The sequence below is a fragment of the Cimex lectularius genome, unplaced genomic scaffold (genome assembly GCF_000648675.2).
Source record: "Cimex lectularius strain Harlan isolate CLEC.00 unplaced genomic scaffold, Clec_2.1 scaffold31, whole genome shotgun sequence".
Lineage (NCBI taxonomy): Eukaryota > Metazoa > Arthropoda > Insecta > Hemiptera > Cimicidae > Cimex > Cimex lectularius.
Genome location: NW_019392645.1, coordinates 1,911,244 through 1,930,519, shown reverse-complemented (window position 1 = coordinate 1,930,519; position 19,276 = coordinate 1,911,244). Strand labels below are relative to the sequence as shown.

The window sequence follows — 19,276 nt, the reverse complement described above, 5'->3', positions numbered from 1 at the left end:
AACAAAATAAGTTGGATTTCCATTTACACGGCCTCAGAGTGCTCGATATATCTCAGGGTAATTGAGGAAGAAGCACCTGCATTCACACAAATAATTTACATTGACAATGCCCCAGAATACTCGATACTATTTGAGGTGATTAGGAAAAAAGGTCACTTAATTCACACTAACAAATTTCAGTCACACTTTCCCAGTGTAATCGGTATTCCTCAAGGAGGTAGGGAAAGAGTTTCATTCATACTAATAAATTAAATTCACACTGCTCCAGAGAACTCGATATTTCGCAGGTGATTGGGGAAGAAGCTTCATTCATGCTAATAAATAACATCCACACTGCCCCAGAGTACTCGTGTGGTCTCATCCCTGTTAGGCGGTGCCCAGTGTGATCCAATGTTCAAACTGGTACAACCTTTTCCCTTCTAAAGCCAACTTCTTCAGTCCAGGGTTGTCTTTTTTAACCTCAAAATCATGAATATGGCACAAACATCACACAAAATTTTTAAAAAACCCTGAAACTTCTGAATTTGCTTAATTAAAAAAAAAGACCTTATACCATCATTGAAAAAAATAATAAGTAAAATAACCAAATAATTAAAATTATTTGATTATTATATGCATCCAGAACTTTTCTATTGAATGGAGGTTAGAAATTTAAACTAATTTTAAATTTAATCGGGATAACATTAATTAGTAGAACTAAATTTATTGTTTGTGTCTAATTGTTTCATTTCTTAAATTTTCTATAAATTTAACCTTTGAGCATAGTTTTATTTCTATTATCCCCAACTCAAATATATCATGTATTCATATTTCTTGATTAAATAATTCTTAAAATTACTTGAATGGTATTTCAAACTCAAAATTTTTTATTTCCATACCATCAACTGTAAGATACGCTACGCATGAGACACCAGCGATTTCAATGGTATACTTTCCAGCGTCTTCTACTTTAGGATTTGAAATTATAAGCTGGTACGTGTCACCTTCGTTTTTCATCTTGTACTTAGAACCAGGGAAAAGTTCCTGCAAAAAGTAATTTACAGTTGTTTGACAATTCTTGATTAACTAATAAAATATCAAACAGTTTGAATTCATACTTACATCTTTTCGCAAAAACCACTTGGGTTTGCAGTTTGGTTTGGAAAATACGCATTCAAAAGTAACTTTTTTGTCCTTTCCTTCTTTCGCATACTGATCTACCAGAGGTTTCAAAAATGACTCTGGTTTCTGAAAAAGAAAATTTACATCATTACAATATAAATAATAGATCAAAATATTTGTTTAAAAACATGAACTTTACCTTTTCAACTTTTTTAAGAGCAGGGACTGGTTTCTCAGTTTCTTTCAGATCACCCCAGTCTGGATCTTCTTTGTCTTTTCCCCATTTAGCGTATTTCCTCTTTTTAAGCATCGCTCTGAAGTCCATACCACTTGAGTCTGAAATTCAATTATTTACATGATGGTTTGTAATTCGTAATGTAAAAATTGATAAATACAAACCTGATACATAAAGCTGCATTTCTGCTGAATCTTCCCCATGTATATTACTAATAACGATTTTGTATTTTCCTTCATCATTGGGCTTAATTTTTCTGATGCAAAGAGTAACCGTGTTGGTCTCACCGTCAGTCAAAAACTTAAATCTGCCGCCGTCAATAATTTCAGTCATACCCTAAAATATAGTGTTACAGAATTTAATATTAGTCTAAATTTCAAGAAACTGAATATATTATCCAAAATACCTTATAAAATTTAAATGTAGGAACTGGGTTTCCTTCAATCCCGACAGTGAGGTAGCCAGTTTGATCTAAAAGCAAATTGATTTTTGAATTAGAAAAATATATATGTGTGTGTGTTTAAATATACAAAACTGTATTTTTTTTTTTTTTTTTTTTTTTTTTTTTTGAGATGAGAGTGAATGTTGGTATCATCTTCAGTAGGAATGTCTGTGGTGTACGATGTGTAAAGAATAAGTCTTGAGATACTTCCCTGTGGTAGCCCTGCATCTGTGCTAAGCCGGCTGGCAAACTTGAAAGTTTTTATTGGTTAAGTTGGATTTTAGAAACAGGTAACAGGTTTAACTTACACTTCCAGCTCCATGGGAAATCGTAGGCACTGCTGAATCATGGAATGAGACCTCAGACTGTTGTTCAGGTATAAGGTTGCAGGAATGAAGTTGAAGTTATAGGCAATACACTAATTGGACAGTACGATAACGGAAGGTTATGAGGATTTTAAGTTTTGGAATCATCCGATGAGGGGAAATTTCCTTTGGGATGGGAGGTCCTTTCTAAAGTATACATTTTAAATGCTTCACTAGCTTTTTGTAGTAGTAGATGGCTTAAGACATGAGATACTTCATTGTGTGTGTGAATGGTTGACATGTTCACATTTTTTTTTCATTTTTCATTGCCTGGATCACTAATCAAGGATGACACGGGTTGGTAGAGATGACAGTATACGTGAGCAAAGGATAGCGGTATGAATAGTTTCAGAAAAAGTATGGTCTGCACTGTGTTGAGTGTGTAGTACAGGTCCTAAGATACTTCCTTATGGTTCCCCTGAATCTGTGCTATAGTCGGCTGATAGAGAGGCGCCACGTTCTGTTAAGTAGGATTTTAAGATCAGGTAGTAAGAAAAATTGGCTCTTTTAAGCTTCCAAAGCATAACTCCTTTTGCTCAAGACTTTTTTAGCTAGGTGTCAAACGATTTTTGCTGTGATTAGGTCAAAACCAGGAGCATTGGTAATGGTTTATGATATGAGGCAGTTCATTAGGTGTGAATGGTTTGGGCGAATGGGAGAGTGGTAGAGACTTTATGAATGGTTCTAAAGTGGATCATTTAAGAGATGTGAAATCGCTGGAGAGATAGAAGGCTAATAAGTAAGATTTTTCTTAATCTGATGTAACCTAAGAGCCATCATCTTGGCAAAGACGAGAAGGACCAGATTGTTACGATAAGATTATATATATTGCTGACCAAACAGTTTGTCCTACCTAGTCAGTAGATGTGTTTAGTCCTCTAATCATCTCAAAGTCTATAGCTTCTTTTTTAGTACGTAAGTCAGTTGTATGAGTTTTTGTCAGATGAGTGCACTGTTAAGCTCTTGCGCTTTTTCTCTATTGTGTATAGTTCATATCTTTTTGTCTCAATGATAGTTTTATGTTGTCTATGTCGTGAATGCTTTATTGGACAATCGTTTGGTGTTTTAGTGGTTCGAGTAATGTAAACTGAAAGTACCTTCAACTGCAGAATAACTCTCTTGGACGTCAACAATTGCAGGGGGTCCTGGTGGTCCAATTTCTTTAAGTGGAGTCGATGGTTTGTTGATAAGATCTTCAAGATCGGCAACACTCGGTCTTCGCATGTCTGTGCTTGGTCTCCGACGCTATAAGATTTAACAAGCTTGATCAAGGGAAACAATTACAAAAGATTTGCAATACTTTTACAAGCATATATANAGTTTGACATAAAAACATCATTTATAGCAGATTAAGATCAAGACAACAACATTATTTATGCAGAGCTTACCTTTTTGAAAAGATGCATAAAATTAGAATTAATCGAAACATACTATAACTTCTACAATTATGTTAACTTAACTTAAGTTAAAAAAGACATTTACAAAAAGAAGAAAGGTTAAAATATAGAAAGACATACACTATCATTTAAGACAAATTTTGTTATTACACAATTTGTTAGGCAAAAACCACACACAAAAAACCTCAATTTTTTACTTATTATAATGTTCACACAGCTGCCACTTACTTAAAGCGAATTAGACAATTACACAAAGGACAAAGACAAAACGTATACAAAGAATAATACACATAGTTAACAAAAAGTACTGTTGAAGCGGATTTATATAGGTATATATTTGTTTGTGGATTACATAATTAAATTATATGTGGTGATTAATGAATGAATGTATTGGTTACCATTTGGTTCAACTCCTTGGCTGGAATTCACCTTCGGAGAAAACATGCCACCAATTTGAATATATTGTTTAAAATATAAAATAATAATATACAGACCAATGAAATATTTTTACATCCCTGGTATTTTTTTAAAGAATAAAATGAGCATGAACATTTCAACGTCTTACAATACTGTAAAATAGTATCTAAAAGCACTGAAATAATTCTGAGTTGTCACAATAATTAATTAGAATAATATATCAGAAAAGTTACTGGGTGTCAGTTTACTAAATATTTGTACAGTTTTTTTTTTTAATATCTATATGAAAACTTTTAGGTTAGGTAAATAATAAACCTGTACGAGGTTAATAAATAAAATATTACAGGTAATAATTATAAAGTATATGATATACAAAATAGAATGAAAAAATGAGATAAAATTATATACAAATGATAAATTGATCCTACTACTTTTATAATATCAAAGCTCATACAAATATCTTTCCTTAAACATAAGTAATTTTTTTTATATATTTGTATTATTAAATGTAACAGTATTATCTAGGATGTGAACAAAAAATGTTACCTTTCAAGTTGAATTACCTACATTATTGAATTTTACGTTTTTTAATGAACATTTCACCCTCTCCATAAAAATTCTAGGCTTAATGACTTACTAAAAAGCACTGAGATTGATTGGCACGAGGAATAATTCATTTTTTAGCCTGTACATATAAAAATACATAGTACACCGACAGTCAGACACAGGTCAAAAGAAACTAGCCAAGTACTCAATATGATCGGTTAAGGGGTGGTTCTCTAGAAAAGAAAGTGTAAATAGGGCAATAGGGTAAGGATCAAAAAATGTGCAACTTTTGGAAGCAGGATCCGTTCTTTGACAAAAGTAATGTTAAGATCATTATGAGATTAGTGACGTAAAAATCTTTCACAATTTATCTACTTATAATTTTGATTGGAAGGATACAATGGATCTTGGATGGCTAGGCTGAATCCCACAGTTCCGTATGACCAAAGTGGTCGTGGTAATGTCTTGTACAGAGTTAGATGGGTTTTGAAAACAGATTTCAGTCCTAAATCATAGTTGTCCAAGTCTTCTGTTAAGCCTTTTGTAGACATTGGAGATTCCACGTTAGTTTGCTAGTATGCTAGATCTTAAGTATCTGACTTGAGTGGAAGCCAGTAGCTCCTTGTAATTATCTATTTTATTGTGAGGTCGGTGTGAAACTTTGAACATAGGATCATTTTTTGAAGAGAGGTATGTTAGAGTGCAAGGTTAGAAATATAGGTAAGGAGTTTGGAGAATTCTTCTGAGGACCGGTGGATATCCCACATGAGAACACTTCTGAGGACCATGATTCAAATGGTGGATATCAGACCTGGTGGTAACCCACAGTTCCACTGTATCTGTTCGAAAGAGTTATGGGAATGTGTTGTACAATGTTGGTTGAGTTTTTGGTATGGTCTTCTAATAGTCCAAATATTCTGCTGTCTCTTAAGTCTTGTGTCAGGATTCCATGTCTAGGTCCTAAGTATGTGTTTTGAATGGAAGCCTGTAGTTTCTTGTTATTATCTATTTTATCATGAGGTCGGTGTGGAATTTTGAATGCAGGATCATTCTTTGAAGAAGGATATATTAGAGTGAGAGCCTTAATTAACCTCACTGAGAGGTCAGAGATGTTGGTAAAGGGTTCAAAGGATTCTTCTATGACTTTTGATTCAAATGCTGGATATTTGACCTGGTTGTACCCAACAGTTCCATTTTGTATGTCTAATCTAGGTCCAAAGTAGTCTTGGTAATGTCTTGCATAAAGTCGAGTTTTCCGTCCGAAAAGTCTTTAGTTGCGCAAATATTCAGTATAAGTTGTATCTTAAGTCTTGTGTTGGGATTTTACATCTGCTGTCTAGGTTCTAAGTATGTGACTTGAACGTAAATCGGAAGCCCTCTACTTAAAGGCTTATTTTTCAATGTAAACCACTTTTGGCAATTTGATAAACACAACGTGTTCTTGGATTTCAGGTTAGAAGATAAAAATTGCAGTATCTGAGATACACAGAAAGTCAGAAGTAGAAACAGTATAAAGGATGGGACCAAGACCTTGTAGAATGCTATATTGGTCTTTCTGACTAGTTGCCGCACTCTTAAGGTCAGTTAAGATTGCATGATAAGGTAATGGCTGGGCAGGAAGCGATTAAGTTTGCAAAGGATCCCTGGATGCCAGACTACCAAAATTTTTTACTTATAAAATTCTATTCGCCCTGTTTTTATACTTCAATCTGTAGTTAAAGAAGTTCACTGTATGTAAATCTTTCTAATTGGATGGTTGAGTAAAAAATCACCTCTTTTTCATAACGTTTTCAGCTTAGCATTACCTGTATATTACATTGTTTATTATATTTTGTTTTATATTAGGTAAAACATGTAATTTAACTTTGTTTAGTGTGATTTACAAAATATATAATTTAAAACCATAAGGCACCAATTTTTAATTAATTTTTGTTTGGCACAGAACAATGTCAAGTGTCGAATATTTGAATTGAATATAAAATTGTTGTCTTTTCTTTTGCGTTGTCAATTAACATTTAATCATTTCTTTCTATTCTAACATTTATTAGTTACACTTATGAAACAAAATTCAATAAACTTCACACATAAATGTCTCCTGACACATACACGTCTATATCTAAATATAAAAAGTTTGCAAGCAAAAAAAATAACATTTTTTGCGATGACTAACTTAAATTAGAAACATAAATGAACATTGACTACTAACAGGCATAAACATTGACTATAACTATTTCATATAAAGGACACAGTTGGTTTATAACTCTAACCTGTCTTTGCTTTTGATCTGGTGCCTTCTCTCCTGGACGTATACCCCTTTTCTGTTACATTTAAAAGATTGGTACTAAGAATTATATATAATAAATAATAATAAAATTACAAAATAATGACTTATTAATATAGGGCTGTGGCATTTGTGTGGTTGTGTGATCGTGATCAACGCTTGTATATGATTTCATTCATATACTATCTATCCTTCATATACTCTCTTGTTTATTATCAATTCAATGTTTCACAAGGTAGCATTAAGCAACACTAAATTCAATGCAAAAACCATTTCATATAGTTAATATCGCTCATATAAACCAGGAGTGCAAATTTTAAGCTTTTATCCCTAATGACATCTCTCACCTTCGGATCACAAACCTCACCGGGCCGTAGCTTTCCAGCCTGTGGAAAAAATCATATTAAAAACCAAAACATTTAGGATGTGTCAGGATAAGGTGTAGCTTTGACAGGGGTACGTGAGAACGAGACGAACAAGAGACACATTGGATCGTTGACCAGACAAAGGACATCATTGCATATAGCTTCAAACAAGTAAAAGCAACGTGCAACTGGAATTAATCATCACCATTAGAAAACCTTTTTAATTATCTTTGTTGGACGTTACAGAAGATAGAGAAAAATTCTTGTAGTTGATTTAGTAACTAGCAATTAAGGTTTTGCAAACTTTGCCCCTCGGTCTCACCTTTTTCTCGTCTACCACTTCACCAGGGCGTAACTTTCTATTTTCCTAAAATACACAAGTCAGGCAAAGTTGATTTATTAAGGGATATTATGGAATGTTCAATGAATGTTCAACACCTTAAACAGCGAAAAATCTATGGAAAAAAATTCTCCAAAGATACATATTACACACATACACACACTTTCTCTCTCTCTTTTTCTCACTTTCTCGCACACAAACACCTATTATATGAAAAGTGAAAACATAAAATATTTAAAAGTTATATTTGCCATAATTCTATTATGATAAATCATCCAAATCAATAAGTGAATTTATTGTAATTACTCAAAGAAGAGCTATTAAAATGTATTCATTTACTTATTTTTATGTGTGTATGAAATGGGAATTCTTGTTCTTTTTTTTAGATATATCTTAAAATTACTGATAAAATGAATACTCTTGCTAAAATGTTAATAAATATTTAAAGATATACAAAGTAAATACTATTATAATACATTGTTGTTAATGACTAATAAAGAAAATATATTTAAATAAGAAAGAAACTGAATGAATAATATGAACCTCATCACTTATTATGAGACTTGGTCGGCGGCCTTTTCCATCGTCTGGCGGGATGAGCGACCCTCTGCGACTGGACTGCCCAGATCCAGGAATCAACGAGCCCTTTCGACTGTCCGGAGTCGGAGTCTTTTCACGAATCACTTCAATTTTCGGCGCCTCAGGAGCTTTGATCGAAGGCACCTTTGTTGTCGTCTGTAATTAACAAAAAAAAGACAAAAATTAGAGGACAAAATTATTTTCAGTAGAAAACATGCTCTGAAATAGGTATCCGGATGAGAAACCATTGTTACATACTGTAAACAAATTTTTGTTTAATACATAAATACATTATCAAAAATAACAAAGTAATATTATTGAAGAACTTTTTAAAATATATTTTTGTTATTAATATAGATTATTACCAGAGACCCACTGTTGAAATTATAAAAAAGCATTAAAACATGAAATATATAGATTATTATTAGTGATAATCACCTACTTCAGTGTAGGAAGTCTGTGGTCAGACCTTGGTCTTTCTGCTACTTTTTTTAGCCTAGGCACACTCATTCTTAAATGCATTCATACAAATAACTATTTGAAATTCCCTCACTGACTCGCCTACACACTATCTCGCTAATAAATACAATCGCATGACGATAAATGTTAATCTTCCTTTCGCCAACGAATTTCACCCTTTTTTAAACATTTACATAACTATTAATTTCAGCTAATTTTATTACCACTGATCTGGTGTGTCGATGGTGGATGGACAGCTAGACGGCCAAGATGATCAGACATCAAACTTACAAACCTGTATTGAAAATATCCCCTAGGTTCTTCTTTATTACTTAAAGATTTAAATTCTGCTGTCCAAAATATTTTAGGCCACGGCCTATTTTCAAGATATTTAACCAAACACGTATCATTTATATAAATAAATTTATTAGAAACATAAGTGTACATGTAAGGAGTACATGACAATACTTATTGAAAAAAAATACAAATACAACATAGCAATACAAATACAACGTAGAAAAAGCTTTGAATTTTTTGTTGTTTAAAATATGCGTCAATTGTTTACATTATTTACCTGCAATTCTTCCTTATTAACGTGAGATATTGCGTTAGAATCATTTATATTCGAGTTAGTTTTGCATAATGGGTGCGGCTTGATGATTAAAAGACAAACACATAATGAAATGCTGAGGAAGAATGTATTTTTGGTTAATGCATCAACCTTTTGTACACATTTACCTGAAGTTCTCCTTTCTTAAAGACATAGTTTCAATTCTGGTCTTTTAAATATGCATATTTTCATTATTTATTTTCAAGACATGTAATCAAATGACAAAATAAAAATAAAAGGTTAGCCTTGGCTTTTGGTTGGTTAATAGGTGCATCAAACTTTTATATTCGTCATTTACCTGGAGTTCTGGTTTCTTTGAGAGGGGTTTCAATTCCGGTGTCTGAAATATATGTTTCATTTTTTATTTGATTGCATTAGAATCAGAATATGTTTAATTAAGGAGTGATTAAGTAAAAGAGGCCTTTGATGAAAAGACAAATACTATGAAGTATATGTTAATTACCTCAATTTTTCCTTTCTGAGCGAGTGGTTTCAATTGTGGTGTCTGAAATATATATGTTTACTGAATATTTTCAAGTGATTTAACCAAAAGTATGTTTCAAGAAGCAAAAAGTTTTTTAAGCATTTCAGTTTGTTAAAATATGACTGAATCTTTTGTATATGTTAATTACCTGAAGTTTTCCTTTCTGAGCGAGGGGTTTCAGTTCTATTTTCTGAAATATATTTTCTCTGTTTATTTTTGGTATATTTAATGAAATTTATGTTACAACGCATTCGAATCAATTATTTTCAAGTAAAGATTTAGAAGCCGTCTTTGATGAAAAGACGAACGCAATAAAGCCAAAAGTTTGGGAAGCATTTCGGTTTGTTAAAATGTGTATTTTAAATATATCTTTGTTTATATTTAATATATATTTTGTATATGTTCATTACCTTTTGTTCTCCTTTCTTAGCGAGAGGTTTCAATTCTGGGGTCTGAAATAAATATTTTTCGTTTATTTTCAAAAGATTCAACCGACTGTGTCACATGTGTATTTTTTTTTTTTTTTTTAAATATCCCAAGTAATATTCACATATTTAACAGTTGCTTCAAAAAGCCAAGATGGAGTGAGAAAAAATTTATTTCATATAAAATTTTCAATGATGTTCCTGTTTTTCAAGGCTGGAAATATACGTATGGTATAATACAACATGTAACTAAATAATGACCCTTAAGTATTATATAGTTTATACATACATTTTATATGGATGGCCCTCAGAGTGATTACCCTCACCCAATTAAGAATAGGCCATGCGAGGAGAACACATGGGCACTTAAAGGGTGTAATTACTTGGCTCCATATAGAGAGCATGTAGGATTGCCACCGCAGCGAGTATCTGGGTCCTCTGTTTAGATTCTTGTTTTATTGCATATACTACTGACAGTTCTATGTCCCTAGTGGGTGTTGAGAGTGAATGTATTTATTAGCATGAATATGTAGTGTGAAAGGGCTGATGGTGGAATATTGAGTACCCTCAGTTAGTTTACTTATATGTTAGGTGTAAAGGGCGATTGAGAGATATCGAGTACTCCACTACTGATGTGAATGGTATGTAAATAATTAAGAACGTACTTAAGGGTGTGTGAGAGTGTACTGAAATGACCTATCTGTTGATAGCCCTGAAGACCAACGTCAGTACTGATAGGACCAATGTCTGAGCCTGGAGTGCCAACACCCCGAGTTGGGTGATTCTCAAGGCTGGTAATTTATTGTAAATTGCATAAGGTGGAATCGCAGGTGGACTGCGAGAAGTGTTAGGCTTAATTCTGTACATGCATGTGCAAATTTGAGCTTATATAAATCAGTAATCAGTTTCCATGATTGAAAAAGACTGAAGAAATGAAATGGTACTTTCTCGCTTTACCTTGGCTGTATTTCACCAACTGTTAAAATATTTAATTAATCATTTATGTTTAACTTAGAACTGCATAGTAAAAGAGGCCTTTGATGAAATGACAAATACAATAAAGCAAAAAAAAAGTTTCAGTAGCCTTTTGTTTGGTAAAAAATATGCATAATTTTGAACATGTTACTTACCTTGGAGTCTCCTTTCTGATCTAGAGGTTTCAATTCTGGTGTCTGAAATATATAGCTTGCCGTTTATTTTCGATACATTTAACACAAATCTTACATACATCATTCACATTAGGAAAATAGTGAATTTGAATGTTAGTAATGCTAGGGGAGGGCTTTGATGTAAAGAAAAATAAAGTGAAAAGATTTTAGAAGTATTTTGATAGGTTAAAATATACATTAATATTTTGTATATGTTATTTACCTTAAGTTCTCCTTTCTTATCTAAAGGTTTCAGTTCTGGTGTCTGAAATATATGTTCTTTGTTTATTTTCGATGTTAACAAAAATGTTACATGTATCTTCACACGAAGAAAATATTGCATTTTGAATCTTTTATATTCTAGTTGGAAATGCTTAGTAAATGAGGCTTAATCAAGAAAAACAGACAGAATAACACAGTTTAAAAACCGTATAAAAAAACACTTGATATAACCTAGTCGATGTACATTATTTGTATACTAAACCATAGTATAGTTTATCTTTCATAATTTATTATTATTCTTATTTGTATATTTTGCCAATATAAAAAAAGGCATGGCTGCACATTAATAAATAAATAGCAAACAAATAGTAGAAAATTATAGTTTCTTTTTGTTAAAATATGCATCAATGTTTGAGATATTTTATTTACCTTAAGTTCTTCTTTCTTATCTAGAGGTTTCAGTTCTGGAGTCTGAAATACATATGTTCTACATTTAATTTTCAAGAGATTTAACCAAAGATCATACACATGGTACATATTATTTATTTGAAGAAAATATTGCGTTATAATCATCAGCGAGGCTTATCGATGTAAATACAAATATAACAGTAAAAAGTCGAGTAAGCTCGGTACCACGTAACCAGAAAAGTTTTTGCAGTTTTTCTATTACAATGTTGTTTCAGTGCTGTTAATCAACATTTTTATTTACATGGGTGGATGTTTACATCATGTAATACCAAGAAGATAAAAGTGTCTTGAACAGTTCAATGTAAATTATAAAATAGTTTCTTTCTCGTAACTTCAAAACCCATAATTCATACTTATTGTATGAAGCTTGATACTAGGGTGACTGAGGCAGCACAAAAAATTTACACTGCATTTGGTGAGTGAGTGGTTCAAAAGGTTTGCTTCTGGGAGTGAGGGGATTGAGCCACTGTCTGTCATACCTTCTGTCTTCAACGATGATAAATTGAGGGAAGCTGTTGCATTTCATTCAAGTCAAACACGTCAAGGGCTTACCAGAGAGTTCAATGTACACAAAACCATTTTCTCTAGCTTAAATCTACTTGGGAAGTCATGTAAGCAGAGAAAATGGGTTCTTTATAAATTGACCATCGATAACAAGCCTCAGCTTATAAACATTTGCCTTTCATTACTTTCACAGCACGAAATACACATTTTTTGACTGAACTGTTCGACTGGATCCTGTACTGTAACACCAGGAGTCACCAAATGACACGAAAAACAAGCATTCACCGAAAAGGTGATGCTTTGTGTTTGGAGTCTGGCAGGCATTGTACACTATGAATCCTGCCTCAAAATTAGGCCATCGTTGCAGACATCTATTCAAGTCAACTACAAGTATCTCTTGTTCTGGCCCAGAAACAACCTGCTCTTGTGAAAAGAAAAGGTGCAATTTTTCACCAGAACACAGAACTCATACAGTCAGAATGACAAAAATATGATATTATAAATATGATACTGCACCCTCCCTACTCTCCAGACTTGGCCCCATCTGAAGTTCACTTTTTTCTAAATGGACTATCATATGGACAATTGGGAGTTGGATAATTACTAAATGCTGGAAAACGAGTTGAATTTAATTTTATATTCTGGGACCCTGATAGATGCCGATGGAGACTATTTCCCTGAATCAATTTTTTTCAACTAGTTTTAATTGTGACATGTCTTAAACCTGCATGAATTTTTCTGGTTACCTGATATTTTGCTTTATTTTAAATATGAATTTTTTGAATATGTACCTTTAGTTCCTTTCTTAAGAACTTGTTCATGCTGATCTATTATTTTCAAGCAATTTAACTATATGATTTATCATTAGAAATAATTTATGCTCGAGTTAGGAGTGCATCGTAGTTGAATCTTGGCGATGAAAAGACAATTATAATTTTTTTTTAATGCTTAAGAAGCATACATTTTGGTTGGTTAAAATATGCATCAATCTTTTGTAAATTTTATTTACCTTGAAATCTGCACTATCTAGAGGTTTCAGTTCTGGTGGCTGAAATATAAATATTCATGTTTATTTCCAAGAGATTTAACATCCGTTACTATCATTCACATTAGGAAAATATTGCATTAGAATAATTTTAAATTCAAGCGAGTACTTAATAGAAGAGCCCTTTGATAAAAAAAAAGATAAATAAAACAATGCAAAAAGTTAAAAGAGCATTTTATTTTGTTTCATTTTAAATAAATTTCTTCTTTTTGCAAGTGGTTTCCACTGAAAGTTCTCCTTTCTTAAATAGAAGTTTCAGTTCTAGTGACTTAAATATTATGTTTACTGTTTAGTTTTACAAGGTGTAATCAATCCAATGTGTTATATGTAAGGGTGACCACGATGGGCGAGTGGTTAGGGCATCCGAGTTATATTTGCCAAACTAGCAGTTCTAGGTCCCCAGCAAAGCCCATCGTTTTTGAATTGATAATAGTATGAAAAATTTATTGTAAAGTTTTTATGTTACATGTACCATTTTACAGCAATTTGGCAGATTATTGGTAATAGTTCTCAACTAGCAATAATCAGTTGTCAGTAGAATTTTGATTACGATAAACTTGGCAAGGTAATGTCAAATTTATTAAGCAAATGAGTTAGATTCATTATATTCAAGTTATGAATGTGCAGTATATGATGCTTATTGACGAAGAAGACAAAATAATAGTACGTGGGGCTTATTAAAAAGAAAAAATATAAAAAGGGATGCTTGGTAAGCATACATTTCAGTCGGTTAAAATATGCATCAATCAGTTTGTTATTTACCTTGAGATCTCCGTTATCAAGAGGTTTCAGTTCCAATGTCTGAAATATAATATATCAATTTTTATTTTTGAGGCTTTAACAATACAATAATTTATTTCAGGCAAAAATTGCATTACAATAATTTATATTCGAGTAAGAAGTCCGTAGTTGGAGAGAATTTTGATTACGATATACTTGGCAAGGTAATGTCAAATTTTCATTTGATGAAAAACACAAAATACAATAACACAAAACATCAGGTTTGCACGAAATGTATTTTGCTTTGTTAAAATATCAATCTTTTGTATGCTATTTACCTTAGGTTCTTTCTTAGCGAGCGGTTTCAATTGTGGCGTCTGAAATATATACGTTCAACGTTTATTTTTTGATAATTGCAACCAAACATGTATTATTTATATTCAACTAAGAATATGAAAGGTATTTGATGAAGACACAAAATGAAACACAGAAGCAGTAAAAGGTTGGTTAAAATAGTCATCGATTTTTTTTATATATGCTAATTACCTGAAGTTTTCCTTTCTGAGGAAGAGGTTTCAGTTCTATTTTCTGAAATATATACGTTCTTCGTTTATTTTCAAGATATTTTACAAAATGTGTGTTACATGTAACATTTATGTTAAGAACATATTGGCATTAGAATCGATTATGTTTGAATAAAGAGTAAGATGTCTTTGATGAAAAGACAAATACAATAAAGCTTTTTTGGGAAGCATTTCGGTTGAAATATGTATCAATCTTTTGTATATTTTAATTACCTTAAATTCTCCTTTCTTAGCGAGAGGTTTCAATTCAGCTGTCTGAAATATATATATTTTTTTTCGTTTACTTTTTTTTTTTAATTTAAAAAATTTTTAAAAATGTTTGTTACATCATATCATTTACAGTACAAAAATACATTTGTAACATTTATGATTCAAGTAAGGAGTGCATAGTATGAAAGGCCTTTGATGAAAAGACAAACACAATAAAGCAAAAAGTTTTGAGAAGCATTTTGGTTGGTAAAAATATGCATCATTTCGAATATGTTATTTACCTTGAGTCCTTTCTGATCTAGAGGTTTCAATTCTGGTGTCTGAAATATACGTTCTACATTTATTTTCAATACATTTTACAATATGTCTAAATTTATATATCTTTTTAAAACTATCATTAGAATTATTTACAAGTTGTGCATAGGCGAGGCTTATTGCTGAAAAGACAAAGGCGACAAAAAGTCGAGGAAACGTAGTTTCGGTCAAATATGTGCATAGCAGGCGAGACCCTTTACATTGCTTAAGGTTAAAATATGCGTCAATCTTTTGCAAGCGTTATTTACCATTTAAAATTTAGAAATATAGAAACATTCAACAATAATAAAAAACGCATAAAAACATTTTGTTTACACCATTCGAAACACTGAAAATTATAAAGAATAAAGACACAAACTGATCCACTGAAGGCACCGAGAAACAAAGATAATGCTGACACTAAAGAAATTAGACACACTGAAGATGGCAAAATGCTGAAACTCATCTGACAGATCCACAGACAAGTACATGTGTGTCTATCAAGCTTCCGATTCTGTCTTCTGATTTTTTTTTCAATTATATTGAAAAAATTTAAAAGCGTTTCTAATTGTAGATTCGGCAAGTCATACAACATTGATCTCTTTCTAATTCATAACAGCTCAGTCTCTATATCAAAGTAGCCATGTTTTAACTGGATTAGGCTTAAATAATTCTTTTACAAAATTATCAAAATTTTAAATTATTTCTTCACCCCCCACACACACACACATACACACACATCCACAATGTTCATAGGCGTTTCTAACGATATCAATTTTTCATAAATGTTCATTACCTTTGGTTCTTCTTTCTTAACAAGAGGCTCTGGTGTCTAAAATACATATGTTCAATGTTTATCATCAAATTTCAAATAGATTTCTACTTGAAAGTTCAAGATGTTAGATGTATTAGAACTATATTTTTACTCGTGAGATTTTCAAAGAAATACAATAAAATAATATAAAGTTAAACAATAAGAAGAGATGGACTTACAAACATTAAAAGTTAATTTCAATAATAAAGAAAAATCCTACTCTAATCATCTCTAACACAAAACTACTGTTAATATATTTTATACTACGACACGATTCTTATATTTTCTGATTACCCTACTATTCGCTGTGCAGAAAATGTTTTTTTACTATAGAAAACTAAATTAGAGCAGCTCGATTAAAAAGCGAGAGAACAATATAAAATGAATTTTCTTGGTTATCGGTTTAATTTTAAACTATATTATACAAAGTTTAAATTTAAGTTTCCAATTAGTGAAAGCTAAAATTAATAAATGCCTTTTATTGTTATTTAATGGTTATTCGCCTATTTGCTTTGTGATTTTTCTCACCTTAGCCTCCTCTTTCGGTGCAGGAGCCTTTACTTCCACTTTCTGAAATAGATTTTACAATTATAGTTTTATTTTTTATGACGAACTAAAAGCTTCATTTTTATTAATTATGGCAGACAGTTAATATTTGTAGAATTTATCAAATCAATCAAAGCATTTATCAAAATCCATTACATTTCGTGGTCCGATTGACCAAAAAACTTCTTTCAATTAATTAATCTTTGTTAGGTATTGGTTGAAATAAAAAAGCTTGTGTCACGAGCGGGATTGAAAATTGGCAAAAAGAGAGAAAATTCAAACGGTTGTAGGTTGAGATGCAGAGTTGGCGTCCGAGTGGATCGAAGTCACGATAGCTCAAGTGGTAGAGCAGCATTTAGCCAAAGGTCGTGTGTTCGAATCCCACTCGTGACACAAGCTTTTTTATTTCAACCAATACCTAACAAAGATTAATTAATTGAAAGAATTTATCAAAATGTGCAGATGATTTAATTTACAATATTGTAGTAGAACCTATAAATTATTTAATTCTAAAAAAAGACAGGTTATAACAATGGTAATAATTTATTATAATTATGTATCATTGTTGTATTTTAAAAAAATTAATATAACCAGAAAATCAACTACCCAAGTTGAACTGATTGACACTCGAATTCTTTACGGGTCCATCTTGCTGGTTTACATTTCACTCAGACGCATTTCAGCTTCACACCTTCTTCAGTGAGGAATTGTCTTACAAATGGAATATAAATAAACAAGAGTAGACAAAGTAGAGTAATCGAGTATCATCGTTTCAGCAAGTACTATATTTGATGGTAGGTTTTGGATCATTGAATTTGAACCAATTTGTTAGTCAAAAGGATAATAGGCATGAGATAGATCTAAAATATTAATTAGTGGTTGACACAAAGACTGTTGCACACAGTAGACGGGAAAACGAATTCAAGCCTTCTGAGTCAAACACTTTTGAGCAAACAATTTTACACGATTCACTGTTTCCTTCACAAATATTAACAGCATAGCACCATCTTGCCAGCAAATTATTATCAGAAAAATTTGTGTATAGTTATTAAATAATAACACAATTTTCAAACATGTAAACTTTATCTTAATTATTTTCTCAATAGTAAAGTTGAAATAAAGTTATTGAGACAATTTATGGTGCATGGTTTATTTATTTTCCATTTAGATGTAAATTCAGTGCATTTTGGGTCCCCCCTTTTTTTTTCTTTATCAAACTGGTCCTGATTCATAAAAGGATTTGATTATTAGTTATAATAAGTTGATTATTATTAGTTTTAGTATATGTATTTCTTCTATAATTGTTATGCACCCCAAATCATCTACGGATAAGTGTAGCACCATAGTCTGTTAATAAGTATGTTGTGCTTCTGCCTCCTTGTAGAATCTGCAACATGTTGGTTGATGACAATCTTTCTCAAATGCAACTGTCACACCGATACATTCTGTTCTTTCTTTCCAAATGTTGCCAGGTTTTTGGATTGTATCCAGTGAGTGCATTCTGTTGTTTTCTCACTTCCACCATGTCTGTCGATAGTATGGATTGCTGTACCACAAAAGGGTTCAGAATCAGCTGTGAATTCTTTATCTTGTAAGAGCATCTTGCTTTTTCTATTGTGTGTCCTGAGACCCAGCAGAGTGCAATTTTGTTTTTCAATTCAGCACTATTCTCAAGGTTAGTTAAGTTTAATGCTCAGATGCCTGGCTATCTGACATAATAATCTTTGTTTTTATACCCTCTGTTTAAATTGTACGGACTACAGTAACTTTTTGAATGCACGAATTTTGGTATGAAAGATACTGATGTACATGCCCATGGACTCTGGCTTTGGGACCAAATACTCTTGTACCTATAACATCTTGCAACCTAGATCAATTAGTGTACCAAAAAATAGCGTCTTCCTTGACTGAGTGGTTTTCCCTTTCCCTACTCCTTTTCGGTGCTTAGGTTTGTTTAAATTCAAACATTCGGTTCACGTTCCTTGGAGCCAATTGTTTATTCTCTCATCGGGATGCTCTTGTCATTCCATTTAAGTTTTAACCCATTTAAAGATTCTTATTTGTTAACTTTAACCATGTTTTCTTTGTGTGTTCCTTACTATTGGTGGAAGGTGATTAGTCCCGGTATTTTCTCCATACCAGCTGTGTGACATGTTCTCATTGCTCCAGTGGTACAAATATATATATTTTATGTGAGTTCTGTTTGTTTTGTCGTTTATTTATCTTTATTAGCCAAAGCAATCATGCTGTATGTGAGAATTGGTCAATGCACATTCAGTTTCCCCCTCCTCGATATTTATGTAATAATAACTACATTTTTTTATAATCCTAATAAACAGTTTTTTCAATCCCTACATAAACCACTAAATTCAATTGACTCAACTTCAAAGCTCAGAAAATAAGTAGTTTCTTAAGTTAGAGGAAAAATTTCAATCGTGTAAAAGTGGCTGATTAATATAAATATATTGTGTTAACTATGATTGAAACTAGTGTGTTATAATTTTTTTACATAGATGTTCCTTGAAAGAAAGCTTTTTATTTTAATTGTAACAAAGCTCAATTACATAAATGTTAATACAACTCAGTGAAAAGTTAAAGAAGCTTAATTTTTTACTTTTTTAAATTTATTATTATTTATTTATTTATTTTATTTATTAATTTATTATTATTATTTT

At 31.8% G+C, this 19,276-nt stretch overlaps 1 protein-coding gene across 1 annotated transcript in view; it reads right to left on the bottom strand.

The window, feature by feature from the left end:
• The window catches only part of LOC106670444 (twitchin), a 112,524-nt gene that overhangs the window by 62,291 nt on the left and 30,957 nt on the right, over positions 1 to 19,276 (bottom strand). The window contains exons 31-53 of the mRNA XM_024230437.1: positions 16,584 to 16,625; positions 16,038 to 16,073; positions 15,229 to 15,267; positions 14,951 to 14,992; positions 14,700 to 14,741; positions 14,492 to 14,530; positions 14,196 to 14,234; positions 13,398 to 13,436; positions 11,846 to 11,887; positions 11,418 to 11,459; positions 11,177 to 11,218; positions 10,032 to 10,073; positions 9,770 to 9,811; positions 9,601 to 9,642; positions 9,436 to 9,477; positions 8,033 to 8,224; positions 6,771 to 6,821; positions 3,241 to 3,388; positions 1,743 to 1,807; positions 1,501 to 1,672; positions 1,301 to 1,437; positions 1,102 to 1,227; positions 879 to 1,023 (exon numbers count right to left, since the gene is read on the bottom strand). Of these exons, the coding sequence (XP_024086205.1) occupies positions 879 to 1,023; positions 1,102 to 1,227; positions 1,301 to 1,437; positions 1,501 to 1,672; positions 1,743 to 1,807; positions 3,241 to 3,388; positions 6,771 to 6,821; positions 8,033 to 8,224; positions 9,436 to 9,477; positions 9,601 to 9,642; positions 9,770 to 9,811; positions 10,032 to 10,073; positions 11,177 to 11,218; positions 11,418 to 11,459; positions 11,846 to 11,887; positions 13,398 to 13,436; positions 14,196 to 14,234; positions 14,492 to 14,530; positions 14,700 to 14,741; positions 14,951 to 14,992; positions 15,229 to 15,267; positions 16,038 to 16,073; positions 16,584 to 16,625 (1,648 nt within the window). The remainder of the gene's footprint in view (positions 1 to 878; positions 1,024 to 1,101; positions 1,228 to 1,300; positions 1,438 to 1,500; positions 1,673 to 1,742; positions 1,808 to 3,240; positions 3,389 to 6,770; positions 6,822 to 8,032; positions 8,225 to 9,435; positions 9,478 to 9,600; positions 9,643 to 9,769; positions 9,812 to 10,031; positions 10,074 to 11,176; positions 11,219 to 11,417; positions 11,460 to 11,845; positions 11,888 to 13,397; positions 13,437 to 14,195; positions 14,235 to 14,491; positions 14,531 to 14,699; positions 14,742 to 14,950; positions 14,993 to 15,228; positions 15,268 to 16,037; positions 16,074 to 16,583; positions 16,626 to 19,276) is intronic.